The sequence below is a fragment of the Chiroxiphia lanceolata genome, chromosome 27 (genome assembly GCF_009829145.1).
Source record: "Chiroxiphia lanceolata isolate bChiLan1 chromosome 27, bChiLan1.pri, whole genome shotgun sequence".
Lineage (NCBI taxonomy): Eukaryota > Metazoa > Chordata > Aves > Passeriformes > Pipridae > Chiroxiphia > Chiroxiphia lanceolata.
Window position 1 is genome coordinate 4,188,609 of NC_045663.1, and position 26,900 is coordinate 4,215,508.

At 44.0% G+C, this 26,900-nt stretch overlaps 1 protein-coding gene across 2 annotated transcripts in view; it reads right to left on the reverse strand.

Annotated features, from left to right (window-relative positions):
• Positions 1 to 1,131: 1,131 nt before the first annotated feature.
• The window catches only part of ELAVL1 (ELAV like RNA binding protein 1), a 45,444-nt gene continuing 19,675 nt past the window's right edge, over positions 1,132 to 26,900 (reverse strand). The window contains exons 3-7 of one of the 2 annotated variants that reach the window (XM_032711818.1): positions 18,769 to 18,872; positions 17,843 to 17,996; positions 14,503 to 14,728; positions 9,009 to 9,122; positions 1,132 to 7,956 (exon numbers count right to left, since the gene is read on the reverse strand). In XM_032711818.1, the coding sequence (XP_032567709.1) occupies positions 7,632 to 7,956; positions 9,009 to 9,122; positions 14,503 to 14,728; positions 17,843 to 17,996; positions 18,769 to 18,872 (923 nt within the window). In that variant the 3' untranslated portion in view covers positions 1,132 to 7,631. The remainder of the gene's footprint in view (positions 7,957 to 9,008; positions 9,123 to 14,502; positions 14,729 to 17,842; positions 17,997 to 18,768; positions 18,873 to 26,900) is intronic. The other variant, XM_032711819.1, reaches the window with a different exon arrangement.

Consider the following 26,900-nt stretch of genomic DNA (forward strand, 5'->3'; position numbering starts at 1 on the left):
TTCCCTTCACATGAAAAAATAACTGCAAATCTTACAATCCCCCGAGCTGGAAGGACTCTGAGCCAAGGCAGCATCACCCTCTGCTCCCTGACTTCACACGTGAAACACTATTCATTTTTCTTATTTTACATCCCTTTTCACAGTAAGTCATTAAGGGAAAAAACAGAGGTACAATAATCAGCCCAGCTTTGAGAGAGGAATCATTTCTGCCACTGAAGGACACAGCAAGGCACCTGCTGAAACTCAGCAGGACAGACTTCAGTTTATCAGAACTGTAAAAATTTCTGTTGGTGAAAAAGGGACCAAGACTGGAACACAGTCTATGCAGAGCCAACAAGGTTCTATGTGTTCCTTTGACCAAAAGGACACAGTTTCAGGAACATTTCTGAAAAAGGCCCCTTAAAGAACCTCCCTACATTACCTGGGGGTGTCTGTCCTGCCCCAGCCCCACCTGAGGAACCTCCTGACCTGCACACTGAGCACTGGGGTTGGAAAACACCTTCAGGGTTGTCAAGTCCAACCATCAGCCCAGCACCACCAGCGTGTTCACCACTAACCCCTGTCCCCAGGTGCCACATCCACACGTTGTTTGAACCCTTCCAGGGATGGTGACTCCACCACTGCCCCGGGCAGCTGTGCCAGGGCTTGACAACCCTTCCCATCAAGACATTTTTCCCAATATCCAACCTGAACCTCTCCCATTTCCTCAAGAGCTTCCTCCAGAAGTTTCACTACACACTTCTGATTAACAGTGTAGCTGGGCTTTGGGTTTGGTTTAATCGGGATGAAAACCATAAGATGAAGATAATGACTTTTTTTTCCTGAGAAACAGGAAGGAAACCAAGCACCTTCTTTTAATTCCACCTTCCTAACAAGGCCACAAGTTACAAAATCTTTAGTGGAGGAGCCTTGATTGGCCTATTCCTGAACACAGTTCAGATTCTTCTGAAAACATGTCAAATTCCAAACTGCACAATAATAATCCAATTCCTGCAGGGAAAAAAAGACAAAATATGAACAATTAAGTAAAAGCCTAATTCTATTTTGAAGTACATCACCCTTCATCAGGGCTCATGTAAAAACATCCCGAGTATGTTCCAAACAAGTGCTCAACAAAACCAGTCATGAACATGTGGCAAAAGTACAAAACTTCTTTGCACTATTAACAGATAATTTCATTTAAGTCTTAACACCAGTAAAATATCTATGAGTTGTTTCATTTAATTTTGAAAATCCATATAGAAAACAATGCTCATAACTCCATCCACAGGATTCTACAAAGCTGCTGCTTCATCAACAAATCTTTGAACTGTTTCAATATGAAAATTCCATTTTTTCAAACTGCTCAAAAATCATTGCAGAGAATTTCCAAGCACTTGAATTGAAGCACAACCAAAGTATGAACTTGGTACATTTTTGCAGTTATTTCTAAAATAAGTTAATTTACATAAGTCATCTCAAAATAACACAATGGGATTCAACTTCATTTTAGACATTTGGAAAGCAGTGTCATACTTTATTTAAAATAAACCCATGTAAAAACAAAGTTTAAATGAAAATGGTACCTGAAAAATAAATTATTTGATATAAAACAAATCAATAACTTAAAAACACACTAAATATACAAAATGTGTAACCATATACTGTACAGTATGGAAAGCAATTGATAAAACCTTCTGTCCCACAAACAGATTAATTTATAAACAAAAGATTACATAAGTTAAAGGAAAGGAAATCAATAAAAAGACTAGAAGTACAGTATTATTCAAATTACTCGTCAAATAAAGGTTTATCTCAACTTATGTTTCAAATGTCTCAAGTCATTTTCTTCTCAATGACCAAGTGAAAAAGTTCAGCCATTCCACCAAAAACTTGCTCAAAAATGTTTAAAAATAAGGAACAACAGTAGGAGAATATTGAGATTCTAAAATGTGAACACAGAAGCAATTTTCCAAGGTTTCAGGTGGCAATTCTACCATTACTGGTTTCCCATCATTAGCAACAAAAGAGAATTGCAGTGCTGAAAATTCCACTCAACAGAAAAATATCTCTAAAACCTTTGCTGCTGTTTGACCAAGTGTGATCTAGAACGAACCACCAGGGTCGGACGTCAAACCCGCTCACGGCGGGCTGGGGGGGGGGTGTTTGTTTTAGAGACCATAAAGGCTTTGACTGGTTTTAAATCGTGCAGGAGGAGAAAGCAACATCTGGAGTTCGGTTTTTGTTTGACTCCATGAGGCTGCCACAGAAGGCAACCACCCAAACGCCGCCGCACCTGATCAACCTACGAGCGGACACCTAGAGAGGAACGGCGACCTTCATCCCGCTGGCTGTCACGGAGGCACCGCCTCTTCCAAGAGAGAGGGAGGAAACTGAGACCCCTTTTTTTATGAATTCCACGTTTTTTTTATTCTTTAATAAGCAGAAACCCAATAAGGTATAATAATCACAGAAAATAACCACTGGCCTCTCGAGCTCTGGATTTATCCGTCCTATTGTGCTGAGTATTCCCACCTTGAGAAGTGCAGAGCTACGTTAGAGGAACTTGCCTACGGCACAGAAAGACTCTCCTGCTTCCAAATAGAGATTAAAGTACCTCAGGTGGCAAATTCAGCTCTGGGGCAACAAAAAACAAAATGGAAAAAAACCCAAAACACAAGTGCAGCTCCACTCAGGGAGCTCAAGGGGGTTGGGGTTTCCTTATGCTAAAGGTGGATTTGGTCCCTTCCCTCTAAAGCTATTCTTAGGTGCCTAAAAGTAGAAATGTAACAATAAGGTGCTTCACTGACAGAGTTATAGAGGACACATTTCTTCATTATGGAAATCAAAAACACAGTGACCTTCTGAGAGAGGACAAACGGCTCCGTGTTTGAGTTATGGGACTGAACCATCAGGCTGCCACCAGCTCACAAAAAAACCTCCCAAACACCCTAATGCTCTGCAGGCAGAGCTGTCAGAGGAGCTACTTTGAATGAACAGTTTATTATGTGACCTGTTTATTGCGTTAAAAAAGTAAACATGGGGACATCCTCCAAGTGTTTTTTTTTAAAAGCACATACGTAACGATAAACTGTCCAAAAAGGAACTTGAGTTATTAATATTTAGAGTGCACTCTAAACAAAAGTCTCTCCTGAAATATTTGAAGAATTTCTACTTTATTGACCTTACCCAGAACATTAAAGCAACATGAAATTATAACAGATGTTTAAGGACCTTAAGGACTATTCATTTTCCAAATTCAGCCTTAAAATAACAGGTTACCTTTACACTTAGGTCATAATTTTGGTTTTGACCGGTGGACAAATGGAGCTATGCCCATTTTTTTTTTTAATATTTTAAACTGCTTTGTATATAAATAACATTACTACAACGTTCAACCCCCTAAAAAATAGGTGTCCTCTCCATACAGGCACCCTTTGGTCATCTGGACAGGGTGAGTGACCCCACACTGACCAACTAGTGTTCACTGCAGTGAGAATATCCTGCTCCAGTGACTCGTGGATCTCTGGATTTTCAGTGGGTTTCATGCTCACATGATACAGATGTACAAAAATCATATCCAAGCAAAGGGAAGGAAAAGCTCTGTGGTCACACACCACTGTGGGGACGGTGACTTCTCCCTCCATCCTAAGAGCTGGATCCTCAAGCCCTTCCCAGTCCCAGGGCTAGAACAGGCACAGGGACTGGCACAAGCTGGGCTCAGGAGGTGACAGTAACTGCACTGGCCAGTCCCCTCCCTCTGACAGAAGAGTGGAGCAGCTAAAGGAAACCAAACCTTACGATGATGCAGCTTGAAGAACAAAATAAATCCAACACTTGAGAGCATAGACAGCATCTAACAGGGACTCACCGAGAACTGAACACACTGAGCTGCTCTGATTCTGCTCGTGTTTGGATTTCAGGTGTTGCCATCCCCTCATCACCTGAAGGATCTGCACTTGCCTCTGCCAGCTCATACCAAGCACCTTCAGCAACATGAGATTCCTCTTCCATGTTTATGTGGAATTTCCCTGTCTGCTAACAGTTACCGGGAGGTTTAGGCTGTGATGAGGCTCGTGGCCAGGGTTCCACACAGGATGAAATCCATTCATGTGGACAGCTGGGAAGCAAATGTAGGAACTCTGATATCTGTACAGGAGACCCTGTGACAGCAGCATGACCAACTGTGTTTTCATCGGGAATTACCCTGGTCCTTCAGAAACTACATCTGGAGCTGTCCAGAGAGGCTCCTAATCTGCTCTAAAGGATCCCAAAACACTCCCAACCACAGCTGTTCCTGTAGCACATCTCCAGTACAGACCAACAAATCTAGGTTTTCAAAACCTGATCATCACATCCTAATCCAGCAATGAAGAGTTTTCAAAATTCCCTACCTGAGACACTGTTTCTCATGAGGAATGTGAGAGACCTCTGCTTTGAGACAGCCCTTTGGTTCTACAAAGATCCTGCAAGCACTGACTGAGACAGAAGTGCCACCTGACAGAAACACCTGGCTTCTGACAATTTAAGGGATGAAAAAGCAGAATATATCCACAGTTTTTCTACATTCCTTGACAATTAAGAGGCCAAAACCTCTCTTGAAACAGGTCTGTTCAAGTGAGAGCTTCAAAGCAGGGTCTGTTGGATGGCATGGTGAGGACACCAGTTGCTTCTAACTTTTGGGCAGAAAAACTGGTGGCAGACATCTTGTTAGAATTTAGTTTCCACCTCCAGAAGTTTCCTTTTGGTCTTTACTAGTGGGATGCACAGGCTGCTGTTTAGAACCAAAACCATCAAGAATATATACACAACTATTTATGCCAAGGATTTACTGGCTGTTGAAACAGTGCAGATCATACACTACTGGTGGTGTCAGCTTTGAATATTTCAGCAGGATTTTATCCTCTTTTCCTGCCTTGAGCAGCAGTGCTTTCCTCATACCAATCGCCTAGAAATCACTTCCAAAGCAATTATCAAAGGAAGCTGGGAACAGACCTCTCCTAAAAGAGATTGTTGCAGTAGTGGTACAAAACCATATCCTGCATTTCCTTCTTATTTAGCAAAGAATGAGAGATGGAAAAGTAGGAAAGCAGTGGAAAAAAGAAGGGACAGTGATGCCAAAAAGCATCCAAGAGAAGTTGTTTTTTGAGTGGCAGCTGGCGAGCCCACAGCAATGTGCTGCTGCCACAGCCAGCGTGCTTGGAACCAGCACTGATGCAGAGCCATGTTTAGGGGTCATTCCTCAGAAGTCTGAACCCCCAGCTAAATGCTGTGATAAACAGCAACTCCCATTTGGTTTGAAAATTTATCTTATATGGAACAAGGCAAGAGAGAACGACAGGAATTGGGAATGACTGCAGCCCACTCCTGTGGAACAGGACAGTGCAGGGTTCAGTGGTGATGGGACACAGTAAGAGAACTGCTCTGTACTACACATCTTTAACTTGGGAGAAGCCCCTGGATGCTTCCCAATCTCTCCTCGTACACAGAAAAGAGACATTCACTGCTGTAATAAATGATGACAACAAACTGGTGGGAACCTCTGGAACAGACAGCCAAGAGCACAACTGGGGGGTGGGAGTGGGCTGGTTGCTGTGTCACAGTCACTGTTTCACAGCCCATTTTGCTTCTCAAGAGATAGAGAGTGAACAGACTGGCAGGAGAGGCAAGGCTGGACGTTTTACCAGGAAAAATCCCACCTGCATTCACTGCACACGAGCTCAGACCAAGCAGGAGGCTGCTGGCTGGGCCAAGGCCTATCTGTAGGGTTTAGGTGTGTCCCGGGCAGCTCCAGAAGCACCAGCAGCTCCCACGGGTCCCCACTGGAGCTGGGCAGCAGCCCCTGGGGGGCCCCACGCAGAGGCTGAGGGAGCCCTGGGGCTGTGCAGGACTGCAGATCCCACTGAGGGAGAGGAGGAACGACGGCAAGCACAAGGCAAGGGCAGCTGGGATGGAGCGAGGAATGGCATGGAATGGCCTCTGGAATCTGGGAATAAACTCTGGGGCTGGCAGAGGTTCAGGCAAAACAAGGAGACAACTGCATTAAACTGCCATGGACCCCGTTTTCACATCTGTTCTCCCTACATAAGCACCAGAGCTGAAAGTGGCCAAGTCTCTAGTTGTGCACAGCACCTCACACACCTGTACCTGGCAGGGTCAGCCTTTCCAGGTTTCCTACCCAAGAACACCTGAGGGTCACGTCAGTCTGTGGCACATGGATTGTAGTGCTCGTTTCACAACTCTGTTTCTTCTACTCATCTGGCAAAGCAGTAAATTAAAATTCTCTTAAGGAGGAACTACGGTTCTTCAAAACAACACTCTGAAAGCTGGACACTCTGTGCAATACTTAGCAAAAAAAGAACAGAAAATAAAAAACAAAACAAAATTTGAGCAAAACAAAATCAAATTTAATGTTCTTAAATGCAAAAGTAAAAACAAACAAAAAACACAAAAAAGCAAAAGAAAATTAACAGAAACAGAACAACTCAAAGTTTCAAGGCAGTCTGCAGAAAACCTGGGGGATTAATCTTTAAATCTACAAATCAAAGGGTTTTTTTTGGTTAATATCTAACTTGCAAGTCGTAAGTACTTTTCTGCTGAGTGTTCAGTAAGTAAAGCTAGTTGTCAAAACAAAATCCTAATAAAATAGAAAAATCTAGCACTCATTAGAAGGGATGCGAGAAATACAATGCTCAAATGTTTATAACTGGTTTTTCTTAACAAAATAGAACTGCCAAAGGAATTCCAACTACAATGATCTTGGAAAATGAGTAAGTATCTTGCTGCATTATAATGTACCAGTAAGTAGTGCACCATGCATTAAATATTTGGACAGAAGAGATTCAGTCTGATAAAGTAGCAACATATATTCACACTTGCTTTTTTTGGAGTTTCATTTTGACTCTGAAATCTTCCCGGAGTTTCTTTGAAACTCTTTGGTCCATTCCTCTCAAAAGTGGGCTTTAAAAGTCACGTTTCTACAACCTGTGAGCTGGACAGCTCGGCCACTGCTCAGTGTGCAACTTACCTCCCCAATGGTGTTAAAGTTAGGCTGGCATGCTACTACTTACAAGACCTTGACTTTAAAAAGCCTGATCCTCAACTAGACACACAGTTATGAATATTAATTGATCAAACAATTTACTGTCAACTAAAACATTAGTATTTCTCAACTTTTCTTCCATTCTACTGAAACTGGGGGAGAGGGGGGAGAAGGAAAGGACATGGGGATGGGTAGGAAAAACAATAACATAAAACCCAAGAAAATTAATGAATTCAGCCTGATATTTTTCAGAAAATTCCAGTTTTTGCAGACAACATTCAATGAAACAAATGTTAGTCTCATAAGTGAAAGCATGCTTCAATTTTACCACCATCCAGAGGGTCTAGTTAATGCAATCTACTCAAGATTTCAGGGGATTTTTAACAGGTTTTAAATGAAATAACTTAAAGGAACTTAAAATTGGTCTAACATTGTGGGATTTCAAACATTTGAACATGTCAGTTGCATCCCAGAATATAAAACCTTTTCACTTCTCATTTAGACTAAGACAAACACTTGTGAAAATTGGCGCAAAATGAGTTTTACACTAACAAAAATGTTTCAACTTCTGTCACTCCATTATCTATTCCATACAAAAAGCACGAGCAAGTTATTTGTGGGACTTGTTGGTTTTGAAGGAAACCTGTAAGATTTTGTCCCCCAGGCGGTAGCCATTAAGACTTGCTATGGCCATTGCAGCTTCTTCATAGTTTGTCATGGTCACAAAACCAAAACCTTTGCACTTGTTGGTGTTGAAATCTCGAATAACTTTCACATTGGTAACCGCACCAAAGGGGCCAAACATCTGCCAGAGGATTCCCTCATCAGCATCTTGACCAAGGTTGTAGATGAAGATACACCAGCCAGAAGATGCGTTTCCTGGAACATTTACACCAGAAAGCCCACTCATGTGATCTACACCCATAGGAGAGAACCTAGCAAATAAAAAGCACAATTCAATTCAATTAAGCAAATTAACTTGAATGGGAAGCAACGCAGAATGAATATTTTCTACACGGACATCAAAACCGCCAGATAAATGTTTCCCCATTCATATTGACAATCAAATCAACAGCTGCCAGGAGAAAGAAAGTTAAGAATTCCAACTGCTTTATCAACAGGGAACTATCCTTAGAAATAGGCAAGGAACAGGCAAGGCAAGGTTATGTGACCACCTTCCCAGGGGGCCTGGATGATCTCTGAACTCAGCCAGGCTGCTCAGAGTGTCCAGGGCATCAGTGCAGAACTGCTCGAGTGGGGGGTACAGGCAGCACCTCCCCAGAGGCCACAGGTATCTCCCAATTATTTCACTCAGGGAGGTTTTTTCCCTTGTTCTGCTTTTCTTGCCTCTAAAATAGCACATTGGGAACTCTAAAGTCAAATGGTTTCTCTGGGTTTGCTGGGGCAGGGGATGGGTGGGCTTGGTTTTTAGGAGTAGAGATTGTGTGTATTAATTTCTTGTTTTGTGGAACAGAACAAAACCTACTCCCTTTCCACCCAAAGGCAGCAGGTGCAGGCAAACACTCCCAACACGAGCAGGCTCGGTGCACAGTTTTACAATTTCAGTATGCATGGATGGTTTTATTAATTTTACACCAACTTCGTACCAGGAAAACTTAGATACCATTTAACTGAACTGGATTTTTAAAATCACCTATATTCACTCTTCCTGAACCCTGCCTCCTGCATAGTACCCCAGCAGGATTTATACATAACAAAAAACTGAAAAACCTCTCCTTTCTGTGTCTTGCTTTATATTAATTTCTTTTCCCTATAACCCACATTTCTAATTCCCTTTTATTCTATTTCTGGCCTCCACCCTAGAAATTCAAAGCTTCTGAATATTTTAGGGCAACACTAGGGTTGCACAGCTAAGCACTCAAAGGTCAGGAAATGTGACAGTTAAGGTGAAAAACTCCCTTTGAACCCTTGTGCTTATTTATTATTTAAAAATGTGAGGTCACATAAAATTATAATGATACTCTACCAGGGGTTCCCAAACTGACTTGTACCACTGGTGACACGCAAACCCCTTAGAGGTGGTACAGGAGCTGCTCTCTGCCAAGAGCTTGGTGGGGGCAGATTCTGATTCTCTGCTGACCTGGAGGAAACAGGGAAGGGATGTCTGGGCAGTAAAGTGCAAAACACTTCCCCACTGACTCTTTCTTGCCCTGCACCAAGGAGCTGCTGCTGCCTTTGTCGAGGAGGGAGGGCTCAAGGGCGTGTATTGGGAGCGAAGGGGTGGCAGGACACACACACAGGCTCACACTCAGGCTGTACATTCACACACGAGAACCACTCAGGGCCCATCTCACCCAGGCTCTCTGGGGCTCAGAGCTCATTGCCTTGGACACCTGAGCTCCAGGGCCCTCCTGTCCCCAGAGCAGGGGTCCCTCCATCCCTCCCTCACTGTCCAGGGCCTCCCTGAGCCTGGGGCTTGGGGCACAGTGTGGACACACCTGAGCTCACACACCCACTGGTGGCCAGCCCCAAGCAAATCCAAGTTTGGGAATTCTTGTACTACAGTCAAGCTGAAAAAGCAGTTAGAAGCATCAGAAGGTGAATGAGACGCACTAACCCGGGTGATCTGATGATTAGGTGACATACCTGCTATTTATTTGGGCTTTGCAGAAAAATGTTCCTGTGTTTGCATGCTTGATACACTTACTTGTTCTGACAGACACCTTCAGCTCTGTAGCTTCTTTCCATGTGAGTAATGATCTGGTAGGATGGATTTATCTTATTATCTGGCAAGTTTTCATCTCAACAGATCACCAGTCCTGGGTCCTGCTCACATGTAGGGGGGAGCAGCAAATCAGAGCTCAGAACTGCCTGACGTTGGTTCCAGCACTCAGGGTAGCTCTGATCCTGCCTGCTCCAAAGCCTCAGGCTCTGCCCACGGGCCCAGGTAACACCACACCAAGGCTGCAGTCCCTTGTACAGGAGCAGCTGGTGTCAAATGCAAGAACACAACAAACCTAAATGCACATCACAGACAAAATAATTGAAAATAGCAAGTACCTCAGCTCTTGGGATACACTCATTTTCAAAGAGATTTTTCCTCTCTTCCTGCCTTGACTCAGAAAATATTACAGGTTTATTTAAAAAAAACCAAACCAAGCAAAACATGGTAAAACCAAAAGAGTCCCCTAAAAGATTTGAAAAGTCACTTAAAAAAAACAACCCTAGGAAATGCAATTCAGCTGATCTGATGCATCTCTGTGCTCACCCTGCACACGAGGGACCTCAGACCTCTCACTCAGCTTGGAGTAACAGCCTGGACAAGCCAGGCTCAGAGCAGCTGACACCTCTCTGTCCTACCAGGAAAGATTTTTATGACCACACCAATTTAAGATGACCCTTAGGAAGTTATACTTATTAAGGATGTTTAAAAGACTGTCCAATTTGGGCAAACACTAAGGCCCACAGAGATCCAAGATGCTTCAGAGGAAGAGTTTTTAAAATTCCATTAATACTGTAATTTGAATGATCTCAGTCTTATCACACTTACTGCTGGTGTCCTCATTTCTGCTGTAATTATTTTTATACTGTCTCCTCCACATTGCTTTTTTCAAGCCTCCCTAAGAGTCTGTAGCCAGTGTTATCTATGGATGGTTCTTTCAAGCAATGCTAACTTAAAACTCCAACATCTTGTGGCATTAAGTATCAACACAGTGTACTTTTAATTGCAATCCTTTTTCATTTCATAAGCTTCTCATTTATATGAATGACCTTTTGCTGTTCTGCCATGAGACAGACAGACTGCAAGGCTCAACAGAACCTGAAACTACTTTAACACACTGGAGGACAATCTCAGAAATTACACTCCTAAATGAAAAACAATTCTTTTTAGGTCTATGAGCATCCATCCTATAAATTATTTTCATAGAATCACAGAAACTTCTGAGCTTGGAGTGACCCACAGGGATCATCCAGTCCAACTCCTGGCCCTGCCCAGGACACCCCAACAATCCCACCCTGTCCCTCAGAGCTCCTGGAGCTCTGGCAGCCTTGGGGCCGTGCCCACTGCCCTGGGGAGCCTGGGCAGTGCCCCAGCACCCTCTGGGGGAAGAACCTTTCCCTGAGATCCATCCCAACCCCCCTGGCACAGCCTCATGCTGGTTTTGCTGAACTCTTTTCACTGCACTCTGAGGACAGTTACACAGAGCATCACAGGAGGAGCCATCCCACAGTGCCAATAAGCAGGAACATTATTTTTAATATCAGCCTATGATGACTTCACACATGAGCTTGACAGCTTTTTATTTTTTAATAATTCCACCAAGAGCAGGAGTTCAGCTACACTGACACTGTCCTTCTGACAAGCAACTTTTTCTGCTCTGCCCTGATACAGATGGGAATGACCTGCTGTGGCCAACACAAATCTTACTGAGAATTGCTACAAGCTCTAAGCCTGCAATAAATCAGGGGGTTCAATCAAACAGCCACATATGGGAGAAGAGCAGCAAATGGGGTTTCAGCCCCACATTCTTCCACAACCTTGATGAAATTCTACTCTGGATGAAATGGTTTCTTCTGCAGCATTCTCAACACAGACAGCTTGCATCCAAATTACAAACTGGTCTAAAAATGGAAAATTTAAACAATTTCACCAGAGTGAAACCAAACGGACGTGCAGGAGCTCTCTGAGCAATAATGCCAACTAGAGGGTTAAACACTCCAGAGTCTTCTTGCATTTCCCCTTGGATCAAAGAACTATCAGAAATTACTCCCCTTCAGGCATTCAGGACTGAACTCATGGACTGATACCAGTAGAGTTATGACCATTACAGTAACTGGGAACTGGCTCTGACCCTGAACAAGTCTGAAAGCAAAACCAGCTGAACTGGGAATATTTGAGATTTGAAAGAACGTTCTTCTAGTACAAAGCCCTGGTGAGCTGCAAAAGCACAGGCCTTCCAGGGGTTCTGGACACATTCTCACACTTCAGGAGCCAAACCCCTCCATTTAATCAGAGTTCAGCATCTGGAGATCTCCTATTCTGTGTAAGTAAATAAATCTTATGCTCAAAAGAAACCCCTGGCCCAGATGTTTTATCTCTCCTCCAGACACAACCCCGTGGCATCACTGCCTCTGGATGGAAGCAGAGAGCCCATGTCTCAGAATTAGCAGGCCAGCCCAGCACTCCAGGGGGACACAGCACTAAAACCAGTTCCTGATGTGAGCCACAAATACCACAGGAACTCCAAAGGATTAACAGAACATTAAACAAAGGGTTGGAGTGATATCTGTAGGAAATTAATAATTACAAATTAGATACTAAAGGCTTAATCCTGGATTTACAGGGATTATGATGGAATGAGATGAAGTGTAATCAAAATGTCAGGTTAAGTATTCAACCTCTGTGGAGCAGAGACCACAACTTTAATTTATACAGACTGCATGCACCGTGGAAGCAGCTTATCTTTCATCATGTCTTGTTCACCACCAAAACAAACAACACTCAGCCCAAGCTCAGGTTCCTGAGTTTAACCACAGGATGAGTAATTATAACTCATTAAAAGTTCACACTCATTAAGACTCAGTAGAAAAACCTGCAGTTAACACCAAAGGTGGGAAGAAAAATTCGAAGGGCTGTGGGATAGACCTGATGATCTTGGAGGTCTTTTCCAACCTTAATGATTCCAAGATTCTATGGTGCAAGTGTTGTGATATGTGTACACATGTGCCTGCACGGGTCAGCGAGGGAAGGAAGTTTTATACTAACTGTTGGAGGTCCTGCAAGTCTGTGACAAGACAGAGATGGACAGTCTGTGTCTCTGAGCCAACCAGTGGATCTTGTGTCCACAGTGTATTCCTGACAGCACAGCCTAACCCACAACTGCTCTGTTCCAGCCTCTGCCAGTCTGTGGTACTGCAAAACGTTCAGCTCTTTCTCCACCAGCAGGTCTACCCAAAGTGGGCCAAAATGTGCTGACAAATAAGCACTGGGCACAGACAACTTGGGGGGACACAGTTCCCACAGCAGCAGGAATGGAACAGACAGAGGCAGAACATTTTCTTCCATCTAAGCTCCTGCTGACACCCCCAACTTATAAAAACACCAGCTGTGGCTGCCCCATCCCTGGAAATGTCCAAGGCCAGGTTGGACGGGGCTTGGAGCAACCTGGGAGAGTGGAAGGTGTCCCTGCCCATGGCAGGAGGTGGAACTGGATGAGCTTTAAGGTCCCTTCCAGCCCAAACCATTCTGGGATTCTATGAAATGCACACAAATGGCATTAATGCTGCTCTAAATGATGTAATAAAAGAATAATGAACAAACTGGTTGGTTATTAAAATCTAGTTTCACCAGCAATATTAGCATAAAGACATTAATCATTTTTATTGTTCCTGAGTGGTCACTACAGGACAGAATTAAAGCTGTTTGGTCTCTTAATTATGGATGTGAATTTTATTTGTACTGGTTCTTCTGATACATCTTAATTCTGCAATAAATTTTAAGGGGAAGAATGACAAATAAAATACCCAATTAAATTAAGAATGAAAAAAAAGAGCCATAAGCCTCAAGAGTTTAACTAGGACCAGGACACATGAAGCCCTAGCTGAGGCAGAGGACAGATGTACTTTTAATAGTTCACTCAAAGGCAAACAATTCAGAATTTCATTGCTCAGCGTGGTGCAGGAGGTTTGGTGTGGAGATCTGGATGAGTGTTTCAGAGACACGAGGAGCTGCCTGAACTAAACCTCCCCAGGCTACAGCTGAAGAGAACAGAGGCTGGCAGGGGCCTCTGGAAATCCTGCAGTAAATTCCCCTGCTCAGAGCAGGGCACCTGGAGCAGGTTGCTCAGGCCCATTGCTTATCTGTCAATATATCACATTTTCCAGAGCACCATCCAACCACCAGCTTCCTCCATAAGCATCCAAGGCAATTCCAATTCAAGCAATTCATGCTCAAAGAAACCAAGGCAATTCTCAAAAGGTAAAACACAGTGTCTTCCACAGCCCTGGAGGCAGACAGGATGCTGCAGCTACTCAATATCCTCATCACTGAACTCGTGAGGCCTGGAGGGAAGGCAGAGCCCTGCACAGATTGGGATGCAGGCACGAATCCCATGGAACCTCCTCATCAGAAATAAGGTTTTCCTGTCTTACTATGACACGTCCCTGCTGGAACCAACGGTTCAGAGCTTTAATTAAGTTGCCAATTTATCTGTGTTCAGACCACAGAATGGGGATCTGTTGAGACAGGTACCTATCAACACCTCACTGTAACCCAGCTGTGGGAGCAGACCCCGGGGTGCAGGTACCTCTACACTCTAACTTCAATATAAATTTTACAAGTAAGATTTTTACTTGAATCATATTTTAATGCAACACTTTATTTACACAACACTGCAGGACACACAGTGCACTACGGATTCATCCACACATGCTGCAGTGAAAGGTGTCACTGCCCAGCTTCCCAGACGGACACGGGAACAGGAGCACAGCCTTAAATGCATTTATTCTTCCTAACCTACCTGAATCTCTGCGCCTGGTGATGCACTGGCCCTCCAAACCGTCGAGCTGGTGAATGACACAGCTGCGACAACAGTGCCACATTTTTGTTCTGGTTAGGGTTGGCTGCAAACTTCACTGTAATGGGCTCGGAGGAACCTGGGGGTTTGTGACCATTGAAATTTGTAATTGCCTCTTCTGCTTCTGACCTTTTGTCAAACCGGATAAATGCGACCCCTCTGGACAAACCTTGTAACCAAACCAATAAAAAAACAAAAAGAAAACAAAAAAACAAAAACAAAACAAAACAAAAAAATAAAAAAATTGAAGTTCAGGATAAACTCAAAATAACTTTGAAAACAAAAACCAAAAAAGTTCAATATTTCTGTGGTCACAGCTTTCAAGTTCTCTACATTTACTAACGTTTCTTCAGCAGCTGGAGGATAAAGTACAAAATTAAGAAACCAAGGACAAATCAATACATTCATTTCAGTTATAACAACCACACTGACTACAACGCTTTAACTACAATGTGGTAGAAATTCATCACCAACTGACATTTTCATTAATAAAAAAAACCTCCCCAAACATTTTAAATTAATTTAACAAAAGAATTCATTCCCGTTGCTTAAAAACAAGCCCAAACCCCTTAGTTTCAATTACTTTATCACTAAAAAGCATCTCTAAACACAGAATTGACACATTTTTGCAAATGTTTTCATTTTTCCATCCTGGAAACACACTCAGGTTCAGACATGAGGGAACAAAGGTCTGACTGTAATAAAGGAGTTTCACCTTTTAGAATGGAGAGATCACAATTTCATCTACACCACATTCATTATTTCTAGCTGGCACATACATTATTCCAATTCATTAAAATCAATGAAGAATTACCTCTTAGTGACTGCACTGAACCAATTTCACAGCTGGTTAACATGTGAATATTTTAAACATCTGCATATTTTTTTCCTAGTCCCAGCCCCTGGATGCCCTGTGAGCTTCCCCTCCTCCCCTTGATTCTCATCTTGACCATAGGTTGAAAACATGGTTTATCACAGTGAACCTAAAGGGGCACATTTTGTTTAAATGCCATTCCAAAGCAGAGTATTTGTAGGATTTCACCAGCTCTGTTTCAGAAAGGGACACATCAGGTACTTTCATGTTTTCTTTACACCCACACAGGGCAGTCTTCAAAGCCAGTTTCAGAATTTAAGCTTATCATAAATCACAAGGTTGTTGATAACAATTAAGGATCATCATTCCTTGCAGGCCTCTGGGTCTGCAGCAAGCAAGGTGTGTTTGCATTTGGGGCACTGGAAGAACTCTGATGAAGAACAACAGATGGGCTCACCAGATTAGAGCTGACAGCACTAAATGCTCAGGTACCTCTGGGATCAGCCTCCTGTGCCAGGGGGAAGCCTTGGCCCACCCTGGAAAGGCCCAGAGCAGCAGCATCACCCAGATGTCAGCAAGGTCTATCCCAGAGCTCAGCTTACTGTGACTCCTCTACTTTCGTGGCTGCTCTTCCTAGTGCTTCTCATTTGATCTATCACAGCATTAATTTAAAATATAAATATTGTAGAAAGCATATTTTTAAAGAGAATAATTTTCAAAAAGCTAGAGAACCACCTCTGTGGGAAGGTACAGCTAAAAGTACAAATCAAAATGTGTCCTAAGTGGGACTAGATCAAGATATCAAAGGCAGGTTTAAAGCCACAGCTACATTCCTGGTGGGAAAGCAAACCCAGGCTCTGCAGGCATTAACTTCATGATGTGGAATCCATTCTTCAATTAATTCATCATTAAGGCTATTGGAAAGCAGGAGGTGTGTTCTGAGCTGAATTACACAGCATCAGGCCTCAGCACACCCATGAAAATTCTATTATTCTGGAAGAGATTTTATCTGTATGACTTCTGTCATCTCATTTTACAGCTCTGTCAAAGTCAGGTGCTATCCAGACCCCACAGACTGCCAGAGGGGGATGATTAGTTTGGACACCTGCATTAATAAGTTTGCTGTGCTCCACGAGTCTTTTTCTTGCTTCTCTCTAGAGCTGCCACCTGGACAATCAGCTCTAGAGACAGAACCACGCAGGCAAAATGAATCCTCCTCTCTAGGAAGGAAAGGAAGGGATTTTCCTCATTCAGCCACGGTGTCTACAAAGTCAGTCCCCAGATCTCATCCAGTCACCTCGGACTCCTGAGCACAGTGGTGTTTACAGCGTGGTCTGACCAGATGGAGACACTTCAAAGCAGTTCCTGCACCAGGAGCTGGCTCTGATGGGGACCCAGCCCTGCAGCCCTCAGCCTGCACTCAGACTGATTCCACCAGAACCTGCTGATGGCCCACTCGGAATTACAGCACATTCCTCACAGAGCAGGAAAGCTGCTGCTGAACTGATGTGTATAAATGTGTATAAATGCACATATTCCAGTTACAAAGGTTAAATGTGGAATTGCTAGAATTAGATTATCTTCTATTCTAACACAGCACAGGCATAATCAATGAAAAAGTGTATTTGCAGAAGTTCTCCCCGGATTCATACATGACAGACAAGCCACAGAACACCTGGGTGACAGGATAAGCCAGACTCTGCATTTACCCAGTCTGAAATAATGAGGTAAGAAATTTAAACTCTGAAAACACATTGTAACAGAGTCAGAATCACCATCACAAAAAAACCCCTTAACTTTGGTCTCCCCTAAGCCAAGTGCTTAACTCAACTTCTCAATTTTCTTTCTTTTCTTTTTTTTTTTTAAATAAACAAAATACATTCAGAACTTTCAGGGCAATACCAAGTGTATAAAATTCATTCTTTTGCTTAGCAGTAATCACAGAGGCCTGTAAGACACCTCAAATGGTTTAAAATATGAGAAAATTGTGTGAGTGAGTTTCAAGATGGTATAAAAGACAAAACATATTGTTTTGCTTTTAAATCTCTATCTATGGCTTGGAATTTGCCTGTGGATAACAACTGCACGTGTGTGAAGTCAAGGCAAGGTCAACACTCCAGGTTACACACAAGGCCCAGAAGCACAACTGCACTGCAGTGACAGCAAGTGTCAGAGCAAGAGAGCAGATCTGGCAAATCAACAGGTGATAAAAATGACAATAATCTTATTTTGATACGATCCAAGGTTTGGGCTCCAAGCTAGCAAAGGAGGCAGCAGAATCATTCTGTGTTTAAAAAAACATCACTGGACAAAGGTATCCTGTGAAAATTCTATCAATGGTTAACACCAGATGTCATGGTTAGTTTGTGGAAGTCTAATTTAATCAAGTTTAGGGACTGCCAGTGTCAGAAGAACACTAAACATGCTGTACATGCTCCAGCTTACTGCAGCCAAGGCACCAGAGCTCACCTGTGGTTTGATCCACGAGCACACGTGAGTTGATGATGCGCCCGAAACGGGAGAACATGTCTTCTACATCCTTCTGTGTCATCGACCGGGGCAGGCCACTGATATATAAATTAGCATCCTTGATAACTTCAGAACTTGGGCGGGCATAGGAAACCTTTAAAACAAGGAAAGGTACGCTCAGGGTGTTAACAGAGGAGATCAATTTATTTTGTCACGAGCCAATTTCATTTATTCCCCACTAACAACACGGGCGTTTTTACTGGAGTTTTAAAAAAAAGGAACAAGGAGAGGGAAGGAAAAATTGACAAAAGGGGAAAGGGCATGTCCCTACATGACTCCATTCATTTTGGGTTCATCCAAGAGATAACAAATACACTGGCACTGCTGTAAGGAGACAGCAGCAGACCGATACCAACGCTCCCAGCAAACACATCTGCCCTGGTGAGGAATCCTGAGTTTGGACACTGTCAGTCACCACAGCTCACACTGGGAACTTGTCCTGTCAGTGTATCTTTTAAAGCTTCATGAAAAGACTTTACCAGCTAAAGTGCAATTTTCTGTCTCAATTTCTGCTACTAGAGAAAGTTACAAATCTCACCTAAGCAGGTTTGAATCCTACACACACAGCACAGCTGTTGTTTTGGACAAGGAGTGCATGTGTAGCAACAAGATTTAAAATAAACATCATGAAGTATCCAAGAAGTGTGTGGATTTTTTTTAAAGCCTGGCAACAATTCAGAATGGTCCCTCTACTGCTGTAAAAATGGTGGGAATAATTAAAAAAAAAAGGAATCTTTGAATACAAAGCTGTTTAAAAACACTCTTCTCCCAGATTCACCCTTCCTGCAGTTGGGAGCACACAGGCCTTACCACTAGAGTGAAGTTATTACAATGCCATTTTCAGAGAAGATAGAAAAAACTCCTACCTTGATAGTTTTTGACTGAAGTCTGAGGCCATTCAGTGTGTTTATTGCTCTTTCAGCATCTTTTGCAGTTACGTAGTTCACAAAGCCGTAGCCTAAGCTGTGTCCTACAGGGAAGAACATTTTAAAAAAATTAATCCTAATAAAAAAACATTGTCATCATCAAAATGAAAGGAAATGCAAATGAGAAGAAGTGAATTCAACATAAACATAATCCACACAGCAAATATTTCAATAAGCCAAGGAGGTTTCCCAAGGCTGGCACAGATCGTGAGTAACTCGGAGCTCTTTCATTTCCACTCTGGACAATCCCTCTGTCTCCACAGACAGCAGGTGTTGGACAGAGCACCCACCAACAGCAAGAAATTCAACACTAAAACACCAACTCTGATCAGCCTTGTAAACTTTATGGGTGTGGAACAAAGGCAAGAATTTAAGCAAGTTCACTGGTACAAACTCCTGTAGAGAGAGAGCAGAAAGTGCCAGCAGAGAACTGCCAGGTAAGAAACCACGAGGCTGCTCATCTCTGTTTGGGTATTCCAACCTCCACTCCTGGGGACAGGAAGGGAAAAAGAAGTTTCCAATCCTTCATATTACAGCTAATGAGCAGCAAGTTTCCCAAACTCAGCACCAAAGTGAAGAGTGAAAAATTCTCTTCAGTGCAGACAATTAATGTGCTATCACTTTAGCTAAATTTACTCTTAACTCTTACAGAAGGAATCTGATACTAATAATTAAAATCTTTAAAGCATTTAGGGCTAAGGATATTTATTTGGATTCTTTGGATACTTATTTGTTCTCCTTTAATCTCCAACCTCCACAGTTGCTACTATCAATTATAACACTACACACTAAGATCATTTCAGGTTGGAATTTCCCAACAATTAGAGGCTCTTATCACTGTAGACCTAAAAATAACTAAAATACTTCCAAAGACTCTCTTAGTGCAATAAAACAGCTCCAATTCAATACAAGACATGTTTTTCAGCCAACTTCCCTTTTTCTCAGCCAGATCTACGGAATTTTCTAAAGAACATTGTAAACATACATAGGAAAATGTGCTATTTTATTTTAACAATATACTGTTTTAAGTTATTAAGCTCCACTGTTAGGCTTGAGGACACTAGAAGACAGAGCTAATTGCTAAAGTAAAGGAGTCTCCTGTGAAATGCAGCCCTTTTTTAATCACACAGCTTGGCTCTGCCACGATCTTGACTGTCAAGGAAGGCTCCTTATGCTTTCCAGAACACCAAATACACACCCCCAGGTGTCACATGGGGATATCCTGGCACGGTTGTCAGAGGAACTGAAGCAAAGGGCTGCAAGAGATAATGCAGATTAACTCCAGCTACTGAAAAAAAGAATTCCCCAGTCTGCTGAGGCATCAAGACTACGAGTCTAAAATCCACAGGGGACTCAGAGTGTTGGTGCCAACAGCACCGTGACAGACTGACTGCAGAACTGCTCCTGGCACAGCCTCTGCCTTTGGCTGCTTCCTTGTGAAACCCAATCCAGCAGTAACTCATCTGCACCCAAACAGTGCCAGTGCCTGCTGTCTAATACCCCCCCTGTATAAACACTCCCAGGTAATTCTTGCTGTCTGCCAAAGCTCTCAGAGAAGCCAGATCCGCTCTGTGCTCAGCCCTCACACAGAACCAACGTCCTGTTCCCCTGCAGACCTGGTGTTAAACATCCTCACCAGCCTCTCATGGTGCCACACACTGCACACAGCTGAAGGCAAACCACCCTGTGACAGCCAAGTAGGATTTAACTCCACATAGAAAACAAAAAATCACAATAAAAGATCTTAAACACCAACTTGTGCACTTTTATCCTATAAAGACCCCCAGATAATGTCTGCAAAATTCTGATCAATGTTTCTTACATGTACCCACAGCATGGCTTTTGTGGTTTCTTTTTAACATTCACTTGGTTTTATTAGTTGGACGCAGTCAATCATTTAGATAAAATCTGGTTGGTACACACCCACTTACCTACAGAGATTCTTTTCCCTTAAGAAAAGTAATAATTTAATAATCAGAAAATGTTCAGCACCTGGAACCTGCTCTATTTCTCCAGAGTCTGACCAAGAAAGCAAAGATAAGTTTAAGAGGGAACAAATACCAGGTGAACAGTTGGCAATGACTTTTCCCTCTTACAAGGGTGGGAAGGGCCCAACACCCCTCACAGGTCCAGCACCTCAGCCCTGCTCTGAAGGCTCAGAGCACCAGCTGCTTTATGGATATTTTCAGTCTGTCCCACAAGCCACATAAACATGAATATTCCAGCAAATTACTGAACAGAAACAGGTCCTAAAAAAGCTCATGGAAATAGGCCCTTACAGACCAGGGAAACATATTCCAAACAAGACTTGCTCTATTCCCTCCAAGTGTGACCCACACTGAGCACTGGCAGTCAGGGCTGTCCCTGCCTGGATGGATGCTGCACTGGGGAGGGTGTGACTATTCTCCTGACAGGTCAAAAAGAGCAGGATTCCACACCATATAAATCTATTAAGTTGTCTTCAGTACACTGAATATCCTTCCCTATTCCCTTGCAACAAGTTCCCAGAGAACACAGTAGGCATAGAATTGCAGATCATGGAATGGTTTGGGTTGAAAGGGATCTTAAAGCTCATCACACTTCAACTACCTGCCATGGGCAGGGATACCTCCCACTAGACCAGGTGGCTCCAAGCCCTGTTCAACCTGCCCTTGGACACTTCCAGGGATGGGGCAGCCACAGCTGCTCTGGGCAACCTGGGACAGCCCCTCTCCACCCTCACACAGAATAATTTCTTCCCATCTCACCCTGCCCTCTGGCACTGGGAAGCCATTCCCCTTGTCCTGTCCTCCCATCCCTTGTCCCCAGTCCCTCTCCAGCTCTCCTGGAGCCCCTTTAGGCCCTGCAAGGGGCTCTCAGCTCTCCCTGGAGCCTTCTCTTCTCCAGGTGAATCCCCCCAGCTCTCCCAGCCTGGCTCCAGAGTAGAGGGGCTCCAGCCCTTGGAGCATCCCCGTGCCCTCCTCTGGACTTGTTCCAGCATGTCCATGTCTTTCTTGTGTTGGGGTCCCCAGAGCTGGAGGCAGCTCTGCAGGTGGGGTCTCACCAGAAGGGGAGTAGAGTGTCAGAATCCCCTCCCCTGCTGCTCACACTTCTTTGCTTTCTCCCAAAGCATCACACAGGTTATGTGTTTATGTAGTTTGAGATCAGTGGGTCCAGTCCCTGGAATCACAAACTCTACATATTCCCTTGCCTCAAAGCTCACACAAGCCCACAAAAGCAGTTCAGATTTTTGTTCCCAGGTCCTCTGACTAGAAGCATGTTCTACAGCCTCCACCCAACACCCTCTTTTTCCAAATGGACATCTTCATATTCTGTGTCCACTTGTTCCTGTACAAATCCTGTCCTTGAGCTTCCACACACTTCCCCTTCCAAGTGTCTGTCTCCAGAGCACCCCCCCCCACAGTCACCATATCCTCTTGGTCTTCTTTGCTGTTTCTGTTGAAGCAAAATTCTGCACCCTTTTCACTTCCAGTTTTATACAGGTTGCTCAATGACTATTCCTTATCCAAGAGTTTGAAAGTTCTGGGAAATGAGGGAGGTGATGGGGTTTACAAAAACAAACACAGATGAAAAAAAGAAGCCCCTGAAAGTGGCAGGATCACAACAGTCAGACATTCTCATATTCCATCTAGGAATATGACAATAAGTTTGACTAAACCCCAATACTACAGTCCTGTTAACTTTTACCTGTCATTAGGTGAGGAAATATCAATAACCTGTATTTCTCTGCAATGACCTAGAATGCAAACCATCCCTTAGTCTGTACTTACCACCTTGAAACTCCATCACACCATGTAGTTCTTAACCTCTAGGAAAACCCAACCCATGCAAAACTGACAACATATATTAACTTATCTTGCTCTAAATACCCAAAACCATCAGCCTGAGCCATCTCCTCCCACTCAGTGACCAGTGCTCATCTCTGCACCACACAACCCTCCCATCACTGCAGGAGGCACATTCCACCATTCCATCACAGTTCCCCCTGCAGGAATGCTCTCTGCTTCACAGTTTCACTCCATGTTCCCTCCTCCTAAAACATACACTCTACCTGTGTGCTAGGCATGCCAGGAAATCTATAAGGAACTGGCATTCACACAGCATTATGACTGCTGTCAAGTGTTTAGCCCAGGTGAAAAGAGATGTTCTTTGCTTTCTCCTGATGTTCTCAGCCTGCTATGGAAACCTGTTGTGCAAAGCAAGGTGGTGCTGTAACAATTTTCAAACCATTTTAGTGGATAATAATTTAAAATATTTTTAAAAGTTTGCATAGGCATAAATAAAAATGTACTAAAGAGACAAAGCTAAAAAAAAGAGCAACAAGTAGGTCCTTATCTGGATGAATAATTAACAAAGTGACTACAAAACCTAGTTTTAAGCAAAATACTACACTCCTTCAGCAGAAAGAATCCAGTTTTGTTTCCATGATAAAAGGCCCTTTCATGAGAAAGGGCAGTCGTTTTCTTTCTGTGCATCACTTGGGTTTCTGTCCATGTCTCTGCTTCCTTTCCCAGCTCCCAGGACACGTGGCTTCAGTCACCAGCTCCTTCCTTATTCCCAGCCCACTGCTGATAACTCCAGCTTCACCAGAGAGTCTGATATGAGGGCAGAGCACTTCACTGAGAGCTGATAACATCCTCACTACCCTGTCCTTCTTAAGGAACCCCAGAATTAAACCCGGCTCCTGTTAGGTCAGTGCACCTCAGTATGACGGCATCTCAGTGTGCAACTGCTCCTGAACTGGGAAGCAGTGTTTGGAGGATGTAGCTGGGTTTGAGCTTTTTGTTTGGCTTTACAAAGTGTGCTGTGAGTGATAACCAGAGAGCCTAAATATGCATATGTGGTACATAAAATATCAGGCATCAGTGTGCTGAAAAAAGCAGAATTCAGAGTGGTGAGTGTAGTTTGTGAGGATGAGAAGAGAGATTAAAGTGCTCAGATGTGCCCTGTGTGGGCTCCCCTTAGCACAGTTACACTATTGTACAGCCAGGGATACACAGTCACATGAGCCCAGAGAAAAATACAACCACTCTTGCACCAAACTTCCCAGAAAGTGCTATGCAGATGGAGAAGTGCAGCCAGGTAGGACTGGGAGAACAGGTGATCCAGAGGCTGTATCCTAACCCCTGAGTGAGTCACACCACACATGCAGCATATTCTGTGTCCTAACACCCAGGAAAACACGCAGATGTGTAGGCAGAGCAGCCTGGCTGAGCAGGGAGCTCGTGGCACAGCTCCAAGGGAAACAGGGAGCACAGGAGCTGGAAGAAGCGATGGCTACAAAAGGAAGAATTTGGAAACACTATCCACTGTGTCTGAGGAACAGCAGAGCTCAACTGCAGTTCAGACCTGAAAGGAATGCAAATAAACTAAAGAATAATATCAAGGGTAACAGGGAAAGGTTCTGCTGTCTCAGCAGCACAAGGCTGGAAGCGTGGGAGCAGATTTAAGGTGTGAACTGAGGAAAGGGGGACAGGATGCCCTCTGTGCCTCACTTCACCCACACCGTCTAACAGACCTCTGCACTTTGGAAAGAGCTCATGGAGAAGGGCCAATGGATAAAGATTGACACAGGGACTGACTGGTTGAGTGAACTTTTCCCAACCAAGCCCATGGGGGCCTGAGACAGTCTCTCCATAAGGGTGATAAGACACCAGGCTCATGGCCCTGCCGAAACTGCTTCGTCTTTGAACAACCAGAGAACTGGAAGAGGTCTCCAAAAACTGCAGGAAGGCAAGTGCCACACCCATCTTCAGAAAGAGACAAATAAAACCCCCGACCTCCACTCTCCCAACCCCCTCCCACACACTCTGCACGTATCCCAGGAAGAAGTGGAGTTCGCAGGGTCTATCCTGGGACGTGCTGTTTACCTTCTGGGCCCAGACCTGCAGGAGGTGATGGGAATGTGCTCTCACCAAGACCAGAGATGACACCAGGTTGGGAGGGACCTGTCAGTGCTGGGGCTGCCACCCACAGGGGCCAAACACGCTGGGAGAACAGGCCAAGAGGCAGCTCATGGAACACAGTAAGGACTGATGCAGAGTCCTGATCATGGGGAGGAAGAAACCCTGGCAACAACAGACGGGGCAGTAGATACTGCCTGGAGAGCTCTCCATGGAAAAGGAGCTGGGAATCACAGAGTGTGAGCCAGGGTAACAGCATCCTGCATTGTACTGACAGAGGCAGAGCCAAAAGGAGCAAATCACGCTGTGTTACAGAACACTACACCACACCTGGAATACTGCATCCAATTTTTAATGTCCCCCAACACAGGAAAGACACTGATAAACTGGAATGAACTCAGGAAGGGCCACCAAGCCACTCAGAGGACTGGAACATGTGGAGGTTTGCCCATGGGACAGTCCTGAATGACCTGGCCTGGTCTCACAGCTGACTCTGCTCTGAGCAGGAGGCTGGACTAGTGTCCCTTAAAACTGCACCATCCTGAGATCCCCGAGGACAGAACAAGGAACTCGACACTACATTAACCTCAGGTCCTTCAGTTCCACATAACAAGGTGGTTTTGCACTGACAGCCTGGATGCATTCTTTACCTAGGGAGGGATGGAACAGAACTAACTATTAATGCAAGGTTTAGTGAAGAATCCCACGTTTCTTTTTGCTCTCAGGATTTTCTCCTATTCACGGAATCATTTCTAAATTTTGAGTTTATTTCTAGTGTAGTCCTTAAGCCAAAGCCTGGAACTACCAAAACTGCTACATGGCTAGGAACAAAGGCTGGGATGATGGTCAATTATCCTATCCCACATTTTTGGAAACACACACTCTCACAGTCTATTTTTGAGTGAAAACTCATCTCCACAGGTTTCCACAAAATTTCTTCTGTCATTTTTTCTCCACTGGTCTGGGGTGATGATGATGGTTTCTAGCTCCTCCTTATAACCTTCAGCCCAAGGTTAAATCTGCTCCACCATCATAACTTTTAATCACTTTTTCACTTCAATATTCTAAATGCCAGCTTCAGAGCCTGCCATATTCTACATGTGCTGCTTAACTCAACTCTGCAGAAAAGCATTGGCTATTTGTTACATCCTTGGCAGATTTTGTTTTCATACTGAGAGGTGTCCTTACAAAGAAAAAGAAAAGAAAGCAGCTTTGTGAAGGATTTCTGTCAAAACATATTTTTGGGTGTGAACAAACATCTGAAGCATTTAATCACCGATCTTCAAAACTAACAGTTGAAGGGCATGATTTTCCATTTCATGTCTGTGTTGATAAATCCCATAATCACAACAGAGAAGCTCTATTTATTATTGTCAAGCACATAATTCACAGTATGTTTTTGAAAATACAGGAAATCACAGAATCCCAGAATGGTTTGGACCTTAAGGCTCATCTCATCCAGTCCCACCTCCTGCCATGGGCAGGGACACCTTCCCCTCAAACAAGTTGCTCCAAGCCCTGTCCAACCTGGCCTTGGACACTTCCAGGGATGGAGCAAACACAGCTGCTCTGGGAAACCTGGGACAGCCCCTCCCCACCCTCACAGCCAACAATTCCTTCCCAATATCCCATCTCACCCTGTCCTCTGGCACTGGGAAGCCATTCCCCTTGTCCTGTCCCTCCATCCCTTGTCCCCAGTCCCTCTCCAGCTCTCCTGGAGCCCCTTTAGGCCCTGCAAGGGGCTCTCAGCTCTCCCTGGAGCCTTCTCCTCTCCAGGTGAACCCCCCCAGCTCTCCCAGCCTGGCTCCAGAGCAGAGGGGCTCCAGGCCTTCATTAACAATACAGATGATACATCTCAGCTACTATGGAAACACAAAAAGCTAAAGCTAAAATCCACAGCCTGAACCAAACCTTTTGTCCTGATCCAGTCCCAAGCTCCCCCTGTCCCTCATTCAGCCATGTCCTCACACCCTCTCCATCAGTGACACTGAGCAGCTGCTGTGCCTCTCTGACACAATCCTCCTTCCCTCTTGTGCTGTGGTGACCACAGTGAGCCCCAGAAAACTAGAAAACATGCTGCCAGAGCCAGAACTGAGCACAGGAGTTTCAGTGCAGGTACTGAAGCAGCATGTTAATATTAAACACCATTATTACTTTGCCTGACAAAAA